Raw genomic sequence first — 20,088 nt, 5'->3', positions numbered from 1 at the left:
GACTATCGCCACCATGTACAACATAACATTACCTTGGGACTATCGCCGCCATGTACAACATAACATTACCTTGGGACTATCGCCACCATGTACAACATAACATTACCTTGGGGCTATTGCTGCCATGTACAACATAACATTACCTTGGGACTATCGCCACCATATATAACATAACATTACCTTGGGGCTATCGCCGCCATGTACAACATAACATTACCTTGGGACTATCGCCACCATGTAAAACATAACATTACCTTGGGACCATCGCCGCCATGTACAACATAACATTACCTTGGGGCTATCGCCGTCATGTATAACATAACATTACCTTGGGACTATCGCCACCATGTACAACATAACATTACCTTGGGACTATCGCCGCCATGTACAACATAACATTACCTTGGGGCTATCGCCACCATGTACAACATAACATTACCTTGGGACTATCGCCACCATGTATAACATAACATTACCTTGGGGCTATCGCCGCCATGTACAACATAACATTACCTTGGGACTATCGCCACCATATATAACATAACATTACCTTGGGACTATCGCCACCATATATAACATAACATTACCTTGGGACTATCGCCGCCATGTATAACATAACATTACCTTGGGACTATCGCCACCATATATAACATAACATTACCTTGGGACTATCGCCACCATGTATAACATAACATTACCTTGGGGCTATCGCCGCCATGTACAACATAACATTACCTTGGGACTATCGCCACCATATATAACATAACATTACCTTGGGACTATCGCCACCATATATAACATAACATTACCTTGGGACTATCGCCGCCATGTATAACATAACATTACCTTGGGACTATCGCCACCATATATAACATAACATTACCTTGGGACTATCGCCGCCAGATGTTTCTGCCTGTTGCTCGGACGCTGCTTTTTCAGCAAACGCTGCAGCTAGCTGTAGATCTCTTGTGATGTTGCGACCAAAACGGTATCCAGAGGACCCGGCACCACGTGGGCTCACAGGACAAGAATTGGGAACACTGTGGATAGCAATTGGGGAAACAAATTCGGTCAAAAAATTGTTGCATCAATAAAATTGCAGGGAACTGAAATAGTATTAACATTAAAAAAAACATTTTGTGGTTAAGTTAGAGCAGAATCCAGGGAGTAAAAGCATTATTCCTCAAGATGCCAAAGTTACAGCGACCAAATATGGTTGGTACAAATAAGTACAATATAGGAGTGAGAGCCTCTTTTAGTAGCTCAACATTATTGTTTCTGGCTTACCACTGAAATATTGTAGGTATTCACAGCACTAATACAGACTTCGTCAAGGACATCCAAGTCATTAAAAGTATAATTCCTACTAATCAGGTTTCTTCTCTTCCTTCTGATAACCAGGTCAAGTCATCACAATCCCCAAAAAATTATAATGGGAAAAGATTTAGTAGTCTTAAAATCCAGTATTGGGTCAATCCAGTTTTTCGGGATTCTCTGGCAGTGCCTTTAGAATTCAAATTTAAGGGGGAATAACAAAGAGATGTAAATTTTGATAGTTTACTTATTAGTAAATACAGCATTGTTCATCTATCAAAATGAACAGTTTTTCTTTTAAAACGTAGTCAACACGACAAAAATATAAACAAAATGTTTTCACTACAAAAAAGCACCTAATGCTTGAAATTATGTTTAAAAATAAACATTGTAAAAGAAAAATAGTTTACAAATGAATTTCTTTGTGATAAGATTACCTGTATTAAGCATGGTGGCTTGTTGCCATTGTGTATCTGTGGCACAAAAGCCCTCTAAATTTTAAAAGTTTTAGAGTTTACAGAAAGTCCGGATTCTCAAGTGGTCCGGATTTCTGGCATCTGGATTTTTGGACTTCTACTCTTTATTTTTGTGTTAATTAATCACGCCACATTTTTATTAACACACTTGGTCATCGTACCCAACAGAATATATGTGGGGGGTGACTTAAGGCCTTCCTTTTAAATTTGTTGATTTCACTTTTTAAAAACTGGCAATGGTCAAGAATTTTGCAAAACACCATAGCAGAGACTGAAAAACGTGTTAAAGAGAAAAATTGCCAATGACCAAGTTACATGAATTATAAGCTGAAAGCATAGCAGAATTAACTATTTGCTCTCATCTCAAGTAATAATATTCCAAATGTAAACATTAAAAGTCATACTACATCATCACTCTGACCATTGGTCATTTCCAGCAACAAAGTACCAGTTTTTAACCAGGATACTTTCCAAAAATAAATATTTAGTTTCCTTTATCCCAATAGTTATTTAATATTAAATCTTGCTTTCAAATCCCTCCATGGCTTCACCTGCACTACATCCCTTTCCACCATCATTAACCTCCTAATATTGTACAATCCTCCAAAACCTGAGCATGCTTCCATTTCCATCATTAAGTCAACAGGCCCCTAGAACCTCCTCCCTACCTCTCTCCTCATTATTCACCAACTACGACCCTCAGATCCACAAACCCACAAGATTGACCATCTATTACTAGTTTGTTCTCCAGAGTCCTCTTCTGGTAGCAGCTAATGAATCCTGTTTGTCAAGAGATGGACTGCATTTGATGTCTCATGCTAGCAATTTTACATTGCTTTGGTCCTTATTGTGTGCAGTAACGGAAGAGGTAATAATGGTCAACCATATCAATCAATGCAAGAAGAGTAACCAAGTATTGACATTCAACATTCATAAAGGGCAGGGCACTGGAAAAGGTGCAAAGATTTAAAAATATAATTAAAAATTGGAAGTATTGCTTTTTATTCCTTCATCAACTCCTTTCAAAAAGACTGCAGCTGTTTAATGGCCACCACTTTCTTGAGGATGTTGGAGATGCTTCTGCCAATAAATCTCATATTCCCAGAAATGAGTAGAAACTATCAAGTGAGTCTTAGCAAGCTGAAGCTATTTTATCTGCATACTAAAAGGAAAAAATGTTTAGTAGCGAGAATGAGGAGAACATTAACAGTAACAGCATCTCAGGCAAATAGCATAGAAATCTTTAATCTAGACACCTTCATGGAAGAGAAAAGAATAGCTTGCATAGAAGCTAAAATGAGGCAGAATGAGAAAAAGGTTAGTTGACGCATAAAAATAGTATATGCCAGTTGGGGCAAATGGTAATTCCTATATAATTTTATTTTAATGCAAACCTGAAGACTGGACTAAAACAGCAATTTAGTTTCTATAATTGAATCCTGCATAGAGTCATGCAGTTCTGGTCCTTTCTCATTCTTGATGGAAACGTGGAATGATTATCAGATAATGTTTCAACCCCTTTCAGTAGGACTGACAAATACATAATGTTATCAAACTGCTGGTTTGTATTGAAAAACACTACCTTCCGCTCAGAAACATCCAAAAGGTCGAAGCGGACAAATATCAAAGCACTGCAATCCAGCGTTTACTCTGGATTCTCATCATCTCCCTTTTTCTTCTGTGGTTAGGCTTCACGTTCAGCTTGTTTCTTTTCCTCTACTGCTCAATATAACCAGAGCAACAACCAGTCTAACATATCTGTTGAAGAAATCAATTGTAAAACCTTACTGCTTCAGATAATTTGATGCACATGTTCACCCCTAAGCTGTTCTGTATAACAACCAGCAAGATGTCGGCTCAAAGAAAACTTATCCAGGTCTCCAGTTATTGTTTCTCATTTCCTTTTCTTACGCAAAGATTCATGCTTGCAGATACACCCATATCTGAAATAAATTATCATCAAATCTTTTGATTAAATTTAATCAGCCCACAAGCCCATTCCGCCCCAATATACCGAATTGACCTACAATCCAGTATGTTTCTTTATTTCCAAATCATTCCTTATCCCACTCCCCACCTTTGCAATCTCCTCCAACCCATTAACTCCAGGAAATTACTGAACATCTCTTATTCTGGCCTCATCGCCATTCCCAATTATAATTGTGGCACATTTATGACCATGTCTTCAGTCCCCCAGGTTGTAAAGCTTTGAAATTTCTTTTGAAACAGCGATTTGAAGCTATCTATTACCACGAATTTGATAATGTGCTCTTCTATCTTCTTATGAGGCTTAATGTCTTTGTTTGGTAAAACTCCTGCAAATGGTTTGCTCCTTTAAAGGCTCCTTATCACTATTATAGATAATTGTCATTCTTTGTGTGTTATTTCTGAATTAGTTGACCACCAGGAAATCCTAGTGAAGATGTACATTCCAGAGGCAGTGTGGGCAGGACTGGACAATTTTTCACTTCACGAGCCAGCATCATTGAAGTATCCCAACTCAAGGACGAGTTAGCATATTACAACTCAAATCCAAAACCTTCAACTCCTTGGGGGCTTTGAAAAGAATTTCACCTGGAGAACAATGTCTCAATATTGATTTATTGGAAACGGGCTCCCATTCTTTTAAAAAAAATCAGCTCTTCATATTAAACCTGTCAAAGAAACAAATCTCTGGTATTGTCAAGTCACTTAAAAGAGAAAGCTTGTTCAATTCCAGGAGACTCCTTCATTAAATCTGCCAATTTCAATGAATTTATGGATTGAGACTGTCACAAACTCAACCCAATGTTCCTGTGACTGAAATTAAAATAGGTTGATAATATTTCAGAGCAACCCTGACCTGCTGTATTAACTAACACAATATTAGGGACCTCGAAAACAGCCATTCATACATATGGCTGCTCTTCACAAACAACAGCTCGGCCTTCAATACCATTATTCCCTCAGTGCTGGTCAAGAAGCTACAAATTCGAGACCTCTGTACCCCACTCTGCAACTGGATCTTTGACTTTCTCATTGTAAGACCACAGTCTAGTATGAATTGGAAACATCTCTTCCTCACTGATCATCAACACAGGTGCACCCCAAAGAGGCATGCTTATCCCACTGCTCTACTCGTTATGCACCCACAATTCCAATTCCATCTACAAGTTTGCCGGACACCACATTTTAGTCTCAGTCACACACATTCAAAAATTAGTTATGTCCTCAAAAGCCTTATTTCCTGGTGTTAGCAGGGCTAAGCTTTTTTTAAAAAAAACTTGAGTTTCTATTGGATGTATTTGATTAGCTACAAGCTACTAATTTTCAATATCTAAAAATAAAGTTGTGCTACCTTTGTGACCTCTGACCCAAAACACTCAACGACTATTGTACATAAATGCTGGAGAAACTCGGCAAGTCTCACAGCATTCTTTGTGTAGCAAAGATAAAGATATATAAACCAATGATTTGGGCCTGAGCCCTTGATCAAGGTATGAGCAAAATGCAGCCTGAATAAAATGGTGAGGGGAGGCCAGGAAGAACCTCAGGAGGGGCACGAGGAAAAATCTAACGTGATGGGGAGGGGATAGCTCTCGGGGTGGAGAGCTAGAGGAAAGGATACAGAGGGGTGGGTAAGAGAGGGAGACGGGAGTTGCCAAGTCGATGTTAGTGCCATCTGGTTGGAGAGTGCACAGAAAGAATATTAGGTGTTGCTCCTTCAGTTTAGGGGTGGCCTTTGTTTAGCAGTGCATGAGCTCATGGACAGACATGTCGTCTTGGGAGTGGGGTGCAGAATTGAAATGGTTGGCCACAGGGAGATCTACATTGCTGCGGACAGAGTGAAGGTGCTCAGCGAAACGATCTCCCAATCTGCATACAATCTCTCCAATGTAGAGAAAGCCACAAGGGGAGCACCAGATGCAATAGATTAATGTGTAGTTTCTCTGGCACATGGGAAACAGTGTCCAGTTATGTCCAACTAACTCTCACAAAGCATGCGATAATGAACAGATAATATGATGATCAAGGTATCAATTTTCCCCCAAGATATCAGGGGTAACCACTTGCATGATGAAAGGATTTGTTGCATCTACAGAAGAGAGCCGATAGGGCTTTGATTTTTTTTCCTGAAATGCTACATCTCAGAATCAGGATTTATTGTGATGACAAGTCACAGTGCAAATGTACATATTATAACCATCTTACAACATTACTATATATATTAAAAAAAATAGTTCATGGAAAGTAAGGCAGTGTTTTTAATGTGGCAGCAACCAGATTGCATATGAATGAGCCAAGCTAAAATGGCAAACTACAGAAACTTAATTACAAATATTCTGACAAGTTTTTCATCTTACTCAAAGTCAATAAGGAAGCTAAAACATTTATTGAAAGGGATCAATATGTGGAGAAGATGTTCTTGCCAATCTGCACTGATTGGGGTCGGGAGGTGGGGAAATCCATCATCCAATTAAGCAGTGGGGTATTGAGGCCCCAGGTCTTGGATTTTTGTGTTCAGTTTTGAGGGGATGATGGTGTTGATGCCAAACTTTAGTCAATAAAGAACATCCTGATGAGTAACAGTTTAACACTACTGTTAAGAGAAAATTCTGCCATGTCCGCAGGAAAAAGTCTCAGGAATAAAACACGAAAGTCTGCAGACACCATGATTGAAGTAAAAACATAACGCTGAAGAAACTCAGCTGGTCAAACAGTGTACTTTATGTAGCAAAGAGAAATATACACAACCGTCGTTTCAAGCTTGAGCCCTTCATCAAGGTATGAAAAAATGTTGGCAGGCATCCAAACAAAATAGTGAGGGGGGGCAAGGAGGGGCGAGAAGGAAAGAGGAAAGAGCACGGTCCAAAAGGCAGAAGGTAACAGGAAGGAGGGGACACCAACAAGCAGGGAGAGGAGGAATGGCCTGTGAATCAAGAGGGAAGTAGGTGGAGAGCTGGAGGAAAGACAACAGAGGGATGAGAGAGAGGGAGGGAGGGAAGACAGGGAATGGTTTAGCAGAAACCAGACAAGTCCATGTAAATGTCATCGACGATATATGGTGCTGCTACTCCAATTTATGGGTGGTCTTGGTGGGATAGTACAAAAGGACATGGACAGACATGGGAGTAGGGCACGGAATTGAAGTGGTTGGAAGATCCCTGACATTGATGTGGACAGAGCAAAAGTGCTCAGCGAAACAATCTCGCAGTCTGCGCCAAATCTCTCAGATGTAGAGAAGACCACAAAGGGAGCACCATATTTAGTAAATAACTCCCAGGGAAACACATGTGAAATGTGGCTTCACTTGAAAAGACTTTTTGGCGTCCCGTATGGTGGTGAGGGAGGAGGTGTGACCACACATGTGACCCCTCCTGCGGCCGCAGGGAAAGGGGCCAAGGGGGAGGGGGAGGAAATGATTTGTGGGGAGGGATGATTGGAAGAGGGAGCAGTCCCTACAGAACGCAGACAGGGGAGGAGAAGGGAAGATGTCATGTATATACCCTGATAATAAATTTGAACTTAAACTTGAGTATGTCACCTCAAATATGCACTTTCGGATAAAGTTAACAAATTTTAACTTCTGGTGGCTATCCATCAGAAGCTAGAAGGTGTAACGTACATAACTAAAAGCTGACTGTGTGTTCCCGGAACACATGCAGTTGTTTATGTTCAGTTGTGGTTTAGCCTCCACAAGGCGACAGCACTAAATGGATCCATTACAAAGAGCCAAACTGATATTTCTTCATTGTCCACAACTCCTCCCAACAATGGAATTTGTGATGTCATAGAAAAATAACTGGGTCAGAGGGGTTCATGGACATGTAGCTCAAACAGGAATCCAGTAAGGGTTTTAAGATCTGCACACATTTTTCACATAAAGATCCTAGAAGATGATCTGATTCAGTTTAAAGAACTCTCATCTGCATCACAACACAAATATTAATATTCCACTCCAAATTTTAAACCAACTGACATTTTTCTACCATGTTAAGGAGAAAAGCGCACCAATACACATACGGTTTGACAATGACATTGTTTAAGTGATGTACAGCAACATTTAGTGGGTTTTTTTCCACTGAAGAACACCAGCAAAGGCCAATTTGTGGTGCTTTCACTGACATTCCTCCCTCGAATGCCACCAAAACAGTCAATGTGATCATTCATCTTAATAAAATTTTTAACATTCCTTAGCATCATTTCACTGAAGCCCTTGCCTGCATTATAATGACTGATTCGAAAGCAATTCACTTTGTACAAATCACTTTTAGACATGTGACAGAGTTTGGAAGATAATTTGGGAAAGGTTTGTAGTCACACACAAACACTTTAAAACAGAATTTTTGCAGGAGCTTTTGCCAGCTGCTCAGACTCATGATGGACTGTCATTTGCAAAAGGCAACAAATATAACAACAGGCAGTAGCAGCTTTGTCTAGAAAAGAGCATTTACTGTCTGGAAGGTCATGTGATCTTTACAGGCAGAGAGGAGAAAAAAAGAGGCTTTGCTCTCAGAGTTGGAGGGAACGAGAGAGAAAGGAGACACAGACATCGGCTCGAGAGGGACAAGCTGGTTCATTGATTATTCAGGAATCTGATGACAGCGGGGAAGATGCTGTCCTTGTGCCGCTGAGAGCTTATCTTTAGGCTCCTGTACCTTTTCCCCGATGGTAGCAGAGTGAAGAGGGCATGACCTGGGTGGTGGGGGTCTTTGAGGATAGAGGCTTTTTTTTAAGACCGCCTCATGTAGAAGTCCTCGATGGGGTGAAGTCTGGTGGCTGTGATGTCACAGGACGAGTTAACAACCCTCTGGAGTTTATTCTTGTCCTGAGAGTTGGTGCCTCCATACCAGGCATTGATGCTGGCTGTCCAGTATTTCCCTTTGAATAGGTTTAACAGAAAGGACTCTGTGGTGACCAGAAAGAAAGAGGTTATCATCTGGAGAACCCTGAAGGGGGAAAGTTTCATGGAACAAGAAAAGCTCTCTCTCTCTGAAAACCAACAAGAACGCTTCTGAGTGGTAACCATTTACCTGTTAAGAACCAAAGCCTGATGAACTTTATTAATGTTAACTTCTGTTCACAGTCCAAGAATTGCCTGCAACCAGTGAGATGGGACTGTGAACCAAAGAACTTTGCTGAACTTGCGCTTAGAATTAGAAGGGGGCTAAGTAGGTTAGGTGAGTCAGTAGAAATGTTAAAGTTTGATTCTATTTTCATGTTCAAAAATACTAACAAAGAAACTAACATTTTCCCCCAATATATCTCGTACAATTGTTTCCTGTGGTAACACCAAAGGCAATCTGTGGAGTGCAAGAATTTTGTAAGCTATATTTTTTTGTTGTAAAATGTAAAGACCAATTGACTGAAAAGATAGTACCGAATGAACTTCCTGCTTCACTTGTGGAGTTTGATACAAGCACATGGGGAGAACACAAATAGTATATATGAATCAATGTGAACGGTTTTCAGTAATGCTTAAAAAAAATTACAGTTAGCATAAATTGGCAGGTTTAACTAGTATTCACAAACACATTAGGGTGGAGAAACAAACTAAACCACAAAATAACTGTAACCAGAGCAGTGTTAATTTTTCAAAGGTGAGACTATCAACACTCCTGCAATCACAAGATAATATCTGGATTTATGCACTAATTTACCAACATAATTATTGTAAGTACGCAGTTTTTCTTCAAGATGAAATAAATCAGGAAACTGGATCTCTCAGGCTTGGGATTCATGTCCAAAGACACATTCTACATCCCAATATCTATTCAGTTGCCTCATTCCAACTGGCCCATTTTATTCATCTAACATTCCTGGGATTATTCACCTGTTTTGGGTGCCAATTCTGAAATATTTTCATTTTAAAATTTATATCTTTATATTCAATTTTCTACATGGCTTTGGTCCACATCATCATGAATGTCCTCCACGATTCTCCCCACCTGCCAACCAAAGACCAACTTGCAAATCTCTGGGTTCTTCCAATTCAGGTATAATACATCTTCACCCCATTAGTCCTGGCAGATGTGCCTCCCGAGCTCCAAATTCTAGCATTCATTTTTTCTTCTCTCATTAACTTATTCTCCTCACTTGGGTTGGAAGCCCTGGGCTTACCAACATCACATGGAGTTAAGCAGCAGAGCTCAATAATGTGAAGATATCCCAGTGTCAATATTGGGAATCAGCTCTCAGATCCCATACACATTTTCACTAAGATGTACACCTTCACTGATTTCAATTAGAATCAAACTCAAAAGGACACTTTTTAAAATTGTTAATCTTTTCATAAATATTGAATTGGTATGTCAAGATTCAATTCTTCACTTGACATTTCAAACCCCCCTGAATAGTGGAGCATGTCACACATTTGTCAGACCTTTCAGAAATCAAGTTAAAGTCCTTCTATGTGCAAAGAGGTTGTGCAATTTAGAACTCTTCTGCAAATGACAATAGGTGCTAGGTTGATTGTTAATGTTAAATTAGTAACCAATACAATTTCTAGTTAACAAAAAAAATCTAAGGAATATAGGATTATGGAGCTGAAACATAAATTAACCTTGATCTCACTTAGTGGACTTGGCTTGCTTCAGGGCTGGAGGATGGGGCCAGGTGAACATTTAAATCACAGCCTGGTGTGAGGGCACAAATATCTCTGAGCAAAAAACCCAACACAGTCCAGTACATCACAGGCAAAACTCACTACTGAGAAAATCTACATGGAACGTTACAGTCGGAAAGCAGCAGCAAACATCAAGGATCCTCACCAGCCAGGATATGCTCTGTTCTCGACGCTGCCATCAGGAAAGAGATATAGGTGCAACAAGACTCGTACAACCAGGTTCAGGAACAGTTTCCACCATCAGACTCCTCAACAACAAACTCAGACTCATTTAAGGATGCTTAATTTGGTCTTTATTTATTATTGAATACTTATTTTCTGTATTGTACAGCTTGTTTGCACTTATTTCTTGTTTACATTTCTGTTTTGTATACACATCTTTGTAAAAATACTGCAGAAAAAAGTTCTGAGTTTTGTGATGTCAAGTATGTAATCGGAGAATATATCTGAACTTTGAGCTTTAAAACATTTTGTGTCAAGCACTACCATGAGAAGAGATCAACAAGTGGACAGAGGATAAGATTGAAGGATGCTCTCAAATCATTTTTGAAGAAATGCAACATTCTCACCATCTCTTGAGAATCTTTGAAACTTAACTATGACTCAAAAGGAAGAAGTAACATTCAGGATAGCAATGACTACTTTGGATCAATTTGTCCTCAGAACACACAAGTCCAGCAAAAGTATGAAGCATCCCAAACTACCTTTTGCCCCATTTGTGGGTGAGTATACACTGCCCACATTGTCTTCATCAGACATCTCAGACCTATAGAACTGGAGTAAAAGCAAGTAATTCCCAATCCCAAGGAAACTCCAATGAAGAAATACAAAGAAGCAATATGAAAGTTCAAAATGAAAAACATCGGGAATCTCAGAACTGAAGTCTTATCACAATGAATTCTCCTTTCAAACTGAAGGCAAATTGCTCAAAAATGGGAAGCAAATAGTTGTGCCGTTGATAATTTTGGAAATAATTAAACAAATGAATCTGAAGCCTCTTTCACACTATGTTCCAATAAATTGGCCATTCAGAATCCTGGGATAGGAATGGGGGTTTGGCCTTTCACACTAAACCACTCCTAACCGGGACACTGAACACTTTCACACTTGCAAGGGTTTATCCCCAGCATTTGGTCTGTTCTACCTTTAATCAGAAGTGCCTGCATGACGCGGCACACAAGACGGAAGGTATGTCATCTCATGATATACAATGGCCAACATCAGAAAGATTGCTTTGGACCTCCTGAAGATATCTGAATCCATCACCACACAATCAGGTCTTATCAGCTTCCTTATCTGCAAGTTGGTGCAAAGACTGGTCTTAAAAGCCAGCGAACTCCTAATATCAGGAATTTTAATGATCTCTTGCACATAGCCTGTGATGTGTTTGAGTAGGAGAGTTTGGCTGAGCTGAGAATCTGCCGTAAAAAGCGCTTGGTTATAATGAAGTATCTTGAACGGGTACATGATAGCAGAAGGATGTGGAAGAAGGAGAAACCTCAGGGACCTGTATTCTTGGAATCAAGTTTTGAAAAATACGATGATGACCAGTGGCGTGAGAAGCTACGAATGTCTCGTGCCACATTTGATTTCACTGTTGGGATACTGGGACCACACCTGAGGCACAAGAACACAAAATGCCGAAGACCTATTGAACCTCGGGTCAGACTTGCACAGCATTGTGGTGGTCTGCCACTCCCGTAGAGTATCGTTTCGTCAGTGTGCTTTTTGGTGTGGGTATCTCCACTGTATTCACGGTGGTGAGGCAGGTAACTGTAGCAGTGAAAAAGTACCTCATACCACATTTCAGAGGGCTGCCGACTGGGGAGCGTCTTCTGGAGATTATGGAGGCATATGAAAGAAGGAGTGATTTTCCAGTGTGTGCTGGTCCCGTAGATGACACACATATTCCCATCATTGCCCCACAGGATGATCCAGCATCCTACCATTGGAACTTTATGTACAACATCAATGTAAACATGGACAATAATTGTCAGTAAAGGCAGTGAAAAAACTTTATTGAATAAAACTAACCTCAAACATACTTTTGGCCATATTCTCTTTCATATTAATCTTCAACTTGATTTCAACATACTACAGAATTGTAAACTTTATAACTTCAGTGAAGAACGAAGGATGTAAACTGATCATTGGACATTCTCATTCTCATCTTCCAGGAGGTGAATAGGAACCGAGATAATGGGCAATAATGGTTTGATCAGCTGAACCCTCAGTACCTACCGATGATAAGAGTGCCCCACCTGAGGGCTTGATAAGGGCTGGGATGTAGGCTGGGTACACCACTGGAGACAGAAGATGGCCACGGTAAAGGGAAGGCTGTGTAGATCAGCAAACAAGAGGGAGGAGAATGGAATGGGGAGGGCAGATGGTGGTGTACGGCAGGAGGGGTATGCAAAGAGGCATCATGGTAGCAGAGGATGGTTGGAATGATGGGGAGGCTGGTGGGAAGGGGGATGGAGGAGGCCTGCCAAGGATGCAAGGAAACTGAATGGTGGAAGGGCAAGTTTGGACTTGCACAACCACTTCAATTGATGAGACAAGTCTGATTATAACTGCTGTCTGTGCCTGCATCTCTTGTCTAATCTCCGTTCTCAGGCATGCTAATCCATCATTTTCAGCCTGGTGCTCCAGTCTGTCGGTGGCATGTTCTTGACTTTCGCTTCTGCATCAGCCTCTGCAACATCTCAGAAGGCCTCTCCCTTCTGTCTCATTCTCTTTCCTGGTCCATCAGGTCCATTTTGGATAAGAGTACACGCATCTCATTTACCACCTCCTGCCTCTTCATGGGCTTCTTACATTTCTGCCTCCTTCTGGCTCCTAGATATCGTTGAGACAAATAGGTGAATTAAATGCCACGCCCTCACTTTTAATTCAAACAAGAATTTTCTTTGAACAGATTAATTATGAGTCTTACCAGCTCCCAGTACAGCAGGAGATGTGATCCTTTATTATCACCAGTTGATGTCGGGTCAGTTGCTCTCTGCTGGTCAGCCAAGGTAGAGGCAGGGGATAAGGCAGTGGGAGAGGTCGAGGGACTGGAGGAGGGGAAGGCAGCAGGAACAGATGAGGGACATGGGGTGGTTGATGGATCTGTGGTAGATGAGGCACAAGGGGCATCCTGTTTGTGCACTTCACCCTCCTCATCAGGTTGCAAACTGGGTTGAGGGGATTGTGCATCAGCCCCCCTCCTAGCCTGAAGGCTGCCTACAAGGGCTAGTGTCACCTGCCTGCTTGGACCCCAGATGTTATATGCCAGATTAAATTCAGGACAGTCCCAACAGTCTGCACCACTCCTCCCATTATGGACCATGACCTGGTGAAGCCCCCTCGTATTTTTAAATTGTTAATTACCTGTCTTCTGTCCCTTTGATACCCCAGTTCCCTGAGCTTTGCTGCAATGCCCCCAGAATTCAGCCATCCTTAATTGTGGTGTTAACCCATATCCTAATCCCTCCTCCAACCTTAGGGTTAGGAGCTGCTGCACCTCCCTATCACCCCAGTTTGCAGAAGCCATACTTTTGTGTTTTCTTTTAACCTTTTTCACTGATTTGAACTTCCTTAAAGTCAACCCAAATAAATTCAGATCTTATGAATCAAAGTTCTTAACAGCCCAGCCAATGTGCCTCAGTTAAAACTTCAGAGGAGAGATGGAGGAGGAGTGTCTGCATTACCTTTGGACTCCAGCATGCTTGCAGCACACTTCCACCCGGAGCTTAACGTGATCACACAAAAATAAGATGTCATTTCATTCCCACAATGCAATTGGCCATTTCACACTTGCCTGATTGCAACATCAGCAACTGAACCGGGGGCTGTACTAGGAGTCGAAGTCGTCAATCCCCAGCGTGAGATGACATCATCTGATGCTGGCGTTGAGCTGATTTTATTTTCACACTTGCCATTTGAAAGGCCGATGGGCATTTGATTCCTCGGATCACTTCCAAGTGTGGAAGGGGCTACAGTTACTGCTGAGCCATTGTCAAAATTGCTTATGGGCTTTTGTACATAAAAGTGTGAAAAAACTGCTTTCTATTCAGCGTGTTATAAAAGGTGGGGAGGAAAAGAAATGAACATAATTTATAACAAATATAGTAAAACCCCTGGTATCTGGCAACTATGGGGATTGCTAGATGCCAGATAAGTATATTTTCCAATTGCTTGCAACTTTCTCTTTCAATGCCTAATACACTTGCATTAAGACTAAACAGTTTAAAAGACAAAAATACTATACTGTACTTACACTGAACAAACTTCTCTTGCATAAATATATAAACCTTAAAGCATTTTACTTTATTTTCAGTCACATTCTGACAAAATTTAATCATGAGTGCATCCACAGGTTCCTCCCCCTCCATGGACTATACGAAAGATGATTAACTATATTATATTATAATTAACACACCCCCTCCCCCAAGTTTACAGAAAAAGCCTCTGACTGGGATGACTCTTGCTAAGCAGGAATAAGGAAATACTTTTAAGAAAGTCACCCCAAAAGTGAGCAGCATTGCTACTTCACACAACTTTATTCAAATAGCTGCTATGAGCAAAAACCACGACCAAGCCACTCTGCTAGCTGAATATTTACTCACACCTTCCAAGGTTTGTGTTACTTCAGAGAACATTCACTTTTACAATTTAAAATTTGCATATTTTTAACCTATTGTTTTATTCTTATTTATTTTAATTGTTTTTATTTCTTTTCAATTGTTTTGCCGGTTTGCATGAGGCTGCTGGTAGCTTGAATTCCAGATACCACCAGGGTTTTTTTTAAAAAAATGGTACTTCTAACAATCCTGCAACATTATTACACAAAATATATCCACCAAAATTATTCTGTGACTTCCATACTCTGAATATACTTAACATTATTGAATTATTATACTACATTTGGTACAATAGAAAGCAATCTTTTTAAAAAATGAAGCCAGAGGATGTGCAGATATTGAAAGCACAAAATAAAAATACTGAAAGTGATCGGCAGATCAAGCAGTATCACTGGGGAGAGAAGCAGGCTATGTTTTTAGTCAAGGACTCTTCATCAGAACGGAAAAGTGAGAAAACAAGCGTGAAAGGATGGAGAGAACAGTAGAAAATCAAACTTTGAGGCTGTGGGGTAGCAAGTGGGAGTTCAAAAGTAGAGTTCATCAAGGTAATTGACAGAGTATCCCTGAATGAGACAGAAAAAAAGTAGCGTTTAAAGCAATGTTTTATAACGCCAGCAACCAGAGTTCAAATACAGCGCTGTTTGTAAGGAGCTGTACGTTCTTCTTACGTGTGCATGGATTTTCCCCTGGTTCTCCAGTTTCCTCCCACCTGTCAAAAACATACTGGGTTTGTTGGTCAATTGGGTGGCACCAGCTGGTAGGCCAAAAGTACCTAAATTGTTTAAATTTTTAACAAGTTAATAAAATTTCTGCACATATCAACCACATGTATGTGGCTTCCTGCAGTCCTTCTGAACTCCAGAATTTCATAATCTTTGCTGTCAATTTTCAACTGGCTCTCACTTTCATATGGCCCATATACAATTTGTTAATTCTTTTACTTGGCATCCATTTTCACCTTTTAATAAATTAGCTATTAAATTCATTATTTACTAAGTAATACCCACAGTCTCCTCTCCTATTCCTCCTTCCTCTGTGCTTAATCCCCGTTTTCTACACCCTCACTTTATCTACTCTAGTGACAGAATTTTCCACTGCAGTGCTTTTAACATCCCTTCCATTTCCTGTTGAAGTGACTTTCCCTCTACCACAATTGACAAATACTCTACTATTTCCCACAATTCTACCCTCACCACCTCACATCCTAATCGGGGGAACAAAAATTGCTGAAAATACTCTGTAGATAAGGCCTCATCTATAGGAAGAGAAACAGAGGAAATCTTTCAAGTCGAAGACCCTTCATGACAAAAGAGCCTTCTCTTTCAGCATTTTCCGTTTTTATTTAGGATTTCCACAATCTATTTTTTTTTAATTTTCCCCTTGTCTGCACTGTCCACTCCACCAGCCTCACATTCAATGGATCATCCTCCATTTTTTGACTAGCAGACATATCATTACTTCCACTCCCTCTTCTTTCAGCATTCCAGTGATCATTAGACATTCCTTTCATTGTGCTAGCTCACTCTATTTTCACCAACCACTTTCATTATCATGGCACTTTTCCATGCAAGAGATACAACATCAGCCCTTTCACTTAATACTTTCGCAGCCTTCAGGGATCCAAGGTGTACTTCTAGATTAAGAAATATTCTTTCAATTCAGTGTATTGGAATCCAAATCCTTTATTCAGTCTGCAAGAGTGATCCCCAAGCACCCAGTCATCAGTCACTAATTTTTCACACCACTCCAACCATGTCTTCAATGTCTTATGTTGCTAAAGCGACACCCAGCACAAACTTGAATACCATCTAAGCCTCCCCAGTAACGATGAAGCCCTCTGGATGTAATGATGAATTTAGCAATATCAAGTAACCATTCTTTTCTTTCCTCTCCAGAGGTGCAGGACTACTCAGGGACTGGGTCGGTCCGGATTCTCGGGCAGTACTTTTAAAATTCAACCTTAAGAATAAAGATGAAGATGTACATTTGGGTAGCTTATTAACAAAACATTTTTTCATTTAAAAAAAAACCAAGTCCATAAAAAAATAAATATTTATTTGTTCATTTCCATGATTTCTGTGCATCTGCAGCACCTACACCCATAAAATTTAAAGTTTGAGTTTTTGAAAGGTGGTCCAAATTTCTGGCATCCTGATTTTTGAACTTTTACTATAATTTGTTTCAGTGCATTTCTCTTTTGTCTCTAATTGCCAGCTGATAAGTAATTGTTGCTTGCACAATTTTGACTGCCACGAGGTCAAATAGGTATACAGTGGTTTGTGTGTTCTGAAAAGGGCTTGGGTACAGGTGCTCTCAAAAGAAACTTGATGAATTTAAGCAAACTAATCAGTCGGGAGGCGGTAAATTGAGATCAAACCATGCTAAGAGAAACTGTACAAAGTGTTCCTGAGGTAGAAACAGACCACTTGGCATTTGGTGCCACAACTGCTTGTGCAGAGAGGTTACATGGGAGGTGCCAGAAACGTAATTGAAAACAACCATCATAAACAAACTGGGTCAAACCATAGAATTCAACCACAAAAAACAGTTTTTCCATATTAAGTTACAACAAAAAAAACCTGTTACAAAACTCAACTGAAATTTATACAACTTACTTAACTTCTAAATAATAATTTACCAGTCTATATATATTTGGAACCTTGTGAATTAAAAAAAAAATTTGAGAAGTGTTATTTAATATGCACCAAGACTAAGCCAGCAAGATAGAGGAAGGTCACTCTTCAACCCCTCATATTTTGAGTTCTAAGTATTTTTAATCACAATATGACACACTGATTCTGCATCCAGAAACAGCAGTACAATGATGCACCTTGCAGGTACCTGAAAATAATTAATGAAGTTGGATTTAAGCATATGCGAGTTGATGCACAGTTGCTTCCCCTATTCCTGTGAATCTCATCTGCCCTGTAGAGGGCACTATCAATATTAAATGGGTATGGATCAGTTTAACAAGCAGCAAGTGCCTTTTGGTTGGCTGCCACACTACTAGTACAAACACACACAGTAAATTCTGGAGGAACTCAGCCAGTCTCAGTGTTCACAGGAGGTAATATATATTACTGATGTTTTGTGCCTGAGCCCTTCTTCAGGTATAAGCAAAAAGCAGGCAGGTGTCTCAATTAAGACAGATAGTTGTATAGTTGTACTATATAGAGATTTAGAAAACTTTCCTGAACACATTTGACAAACTCCAAGCATCCAGCCCTTTTACAGAATGGGAGTTCCAGCCAATACATGGAAAATTAAAATCCCCGACTATCACAACCTTATGTTTTCTGCAGCTGTCTGCTATCTCTCTACAGATTTGTTCCTCCAATTCTCATTGACTATAATACAGTTGTTTACAATACAACCCCATGAGTGTGCTAATATTTTTCCCTTTCCTCAGCTCCACCCATATAGCCTCAATAGACGAACCCTCTGGTTTGTCCTGCTAAGGACAGCTGTGATATTTTCCCTGACGAGCAATTCCACGCTTCCCTCTTTCATTTCCCCTCCCCCCCCCCACCCAGTTCTATCGCATAGAAAGCGATGGAAGCCCAGAACTTTGAGCTGCAAGTCCTGCCCCTCCTACAACCAAGTTTCACTAATGGCCAGAATGTCATAATTCCACATGCCAATCCATACTTTAAGCTCATCTGCTTTCACTCCAACTTGCATTGAAATAGATGCACCTTAGAATATTTCCACCACATATACAACCCGTTGACCTCTAATGGAGGATGCCATTTTCACATCATCCTTTCCCTTCTCCACCACTCTGCTTCCCATCCCCCTGCAAATCTAGTTTAAACCCACCAGAGCAGCACTAGCAAACCTTCCCACAGGATATTAGTTCCCGTCCAGTTCAAATGCAAACTGTCCCATTGGAACAGGTCCCACCTTCCCTGGAAGAGATCCCAATGATCCAGAAACCTGAAGCCCTCCCTCCTCCACCATGACATTATCTTCCTATTTCTAAACTCACTAGCACATAGTACAAATCACATTTAAAAGGTAAAAGTTACATTATTGTCACATAATACTACATTTAGAATGTAACAGAGATGAAATTCTTTAACTTTTTTCTTCCGTCAAGCAGACAGAGAGTCGCCATTTTGTCCATGCACCTCACAGAAACCTACAGCACCTGGTGTTTCTAGGCTGTCTCCCTTCCAAGTACTGATGAGGCCTGAGACTGCTTAGCTGCAAGGTCAGACAATCTCAGCCGTATTCAGGCTATTAGGCTTCTTTTAGCTGGCATCCTTCGTTGAAATCCAGGTTTAATTTTGTACAAGAAAACTTTGCATGCAAAACTTTAATTTAAGTACAGGAGCTTCTCATTCTTGCCCATCGTGAATTCTGATTTGTGTGTTTTCTAAAAAATCCTAAAGTAAGATTTCTATTAGATTACAAAATAATCTTATTTGGTTTAGTACAATTCAGACCCAGGCTGATCAATATTCTTCATTTGAATCCTTTAAAAAGTAGGTTTGAATAGTTTAGCAGCCCTATAATTACTAAAGCTGGAAAAAATAATAATTCAAGCACTGCATTAGTCATTAAGTCTTGTTAAGTACAAGTAAACCAGAGATGCAAGACAGATCAATGCAATTATTGTGGAAGAGTGCTGCCATCTAAACTCTCATTTTACTTTCTAAAATGAATGCCTAAAATGACACTTTTTAATGTCACTGTCGAATGAAATAATTCAATGAGTGGCTCTATCCAATTACCTTTTTTTGAATTAAATATAAAAATGTTACAAAGAAAAACTCTTGTAAAACCAGCTAATCTGATTTGAGAAAAGGCAAATACGCAAAACATAAAGGCCATTTTTGTTCCGGATCACTATTATAGAGTAATAGAGTAGCAAGTCACAACATACAATAGACTCTTCAGCCCTCCATGTTCATGCCAATCAATATGAATAATCAGTGCTAATTCCATTTGACTGCCTTTGATCTGAATTCCTCAAGGTCCATCTGATTCATAAATTTGTCCTAAAGTCTTTTGAATGTTGTTATTATGCCTGCTTTTATAGTTTCGTCTGGCAACTTATTACAGA

General features: G+C 40.0%; 1 protein-coding gene across 1 annotated transcript in view; it reads right to left on the bottom strand.

Moving 5' to 3' along the window:
• The window catches only part of foxk1 (forkhead box K1), a 58,868-nt gene that overhangs the window by 25,349 nt on the left and 13,431 nt on the right, over positions 1-20,088 (bottom strand). Inside the window, exon 3 of the mRNA XM_069904738.1 lies at positions 884-1,040. Within this exon, the coding sequence (XP_069760839.1) occupies positions 884-1,040 (157 nt within the window). The remainder of the gene's footprint in view (positions 1-883; positions 1,041-20,088) is intronic.

The sequence above is a fragment of the Narcine bancroftii genome, chromosome 12, assembly GCF_036971445.1.
Source record: "Narcine bancroftii isolate sNarBan1 chromosome 12, sNarBan1.hap1, whole genome shotgun sequence".
In the NCBI taxonomy this organism is placed as follows: Eukaryota; Metazoa; Chordata; class Chondrichthyes; order Torpediniformes; family Narcinidae; genus Narcine; species Narcine bancroftii.
Note: the sequence above shows the minus strand (reverse complement) of the source record. Positions and strands in the feature narration are given on the sequence as shown.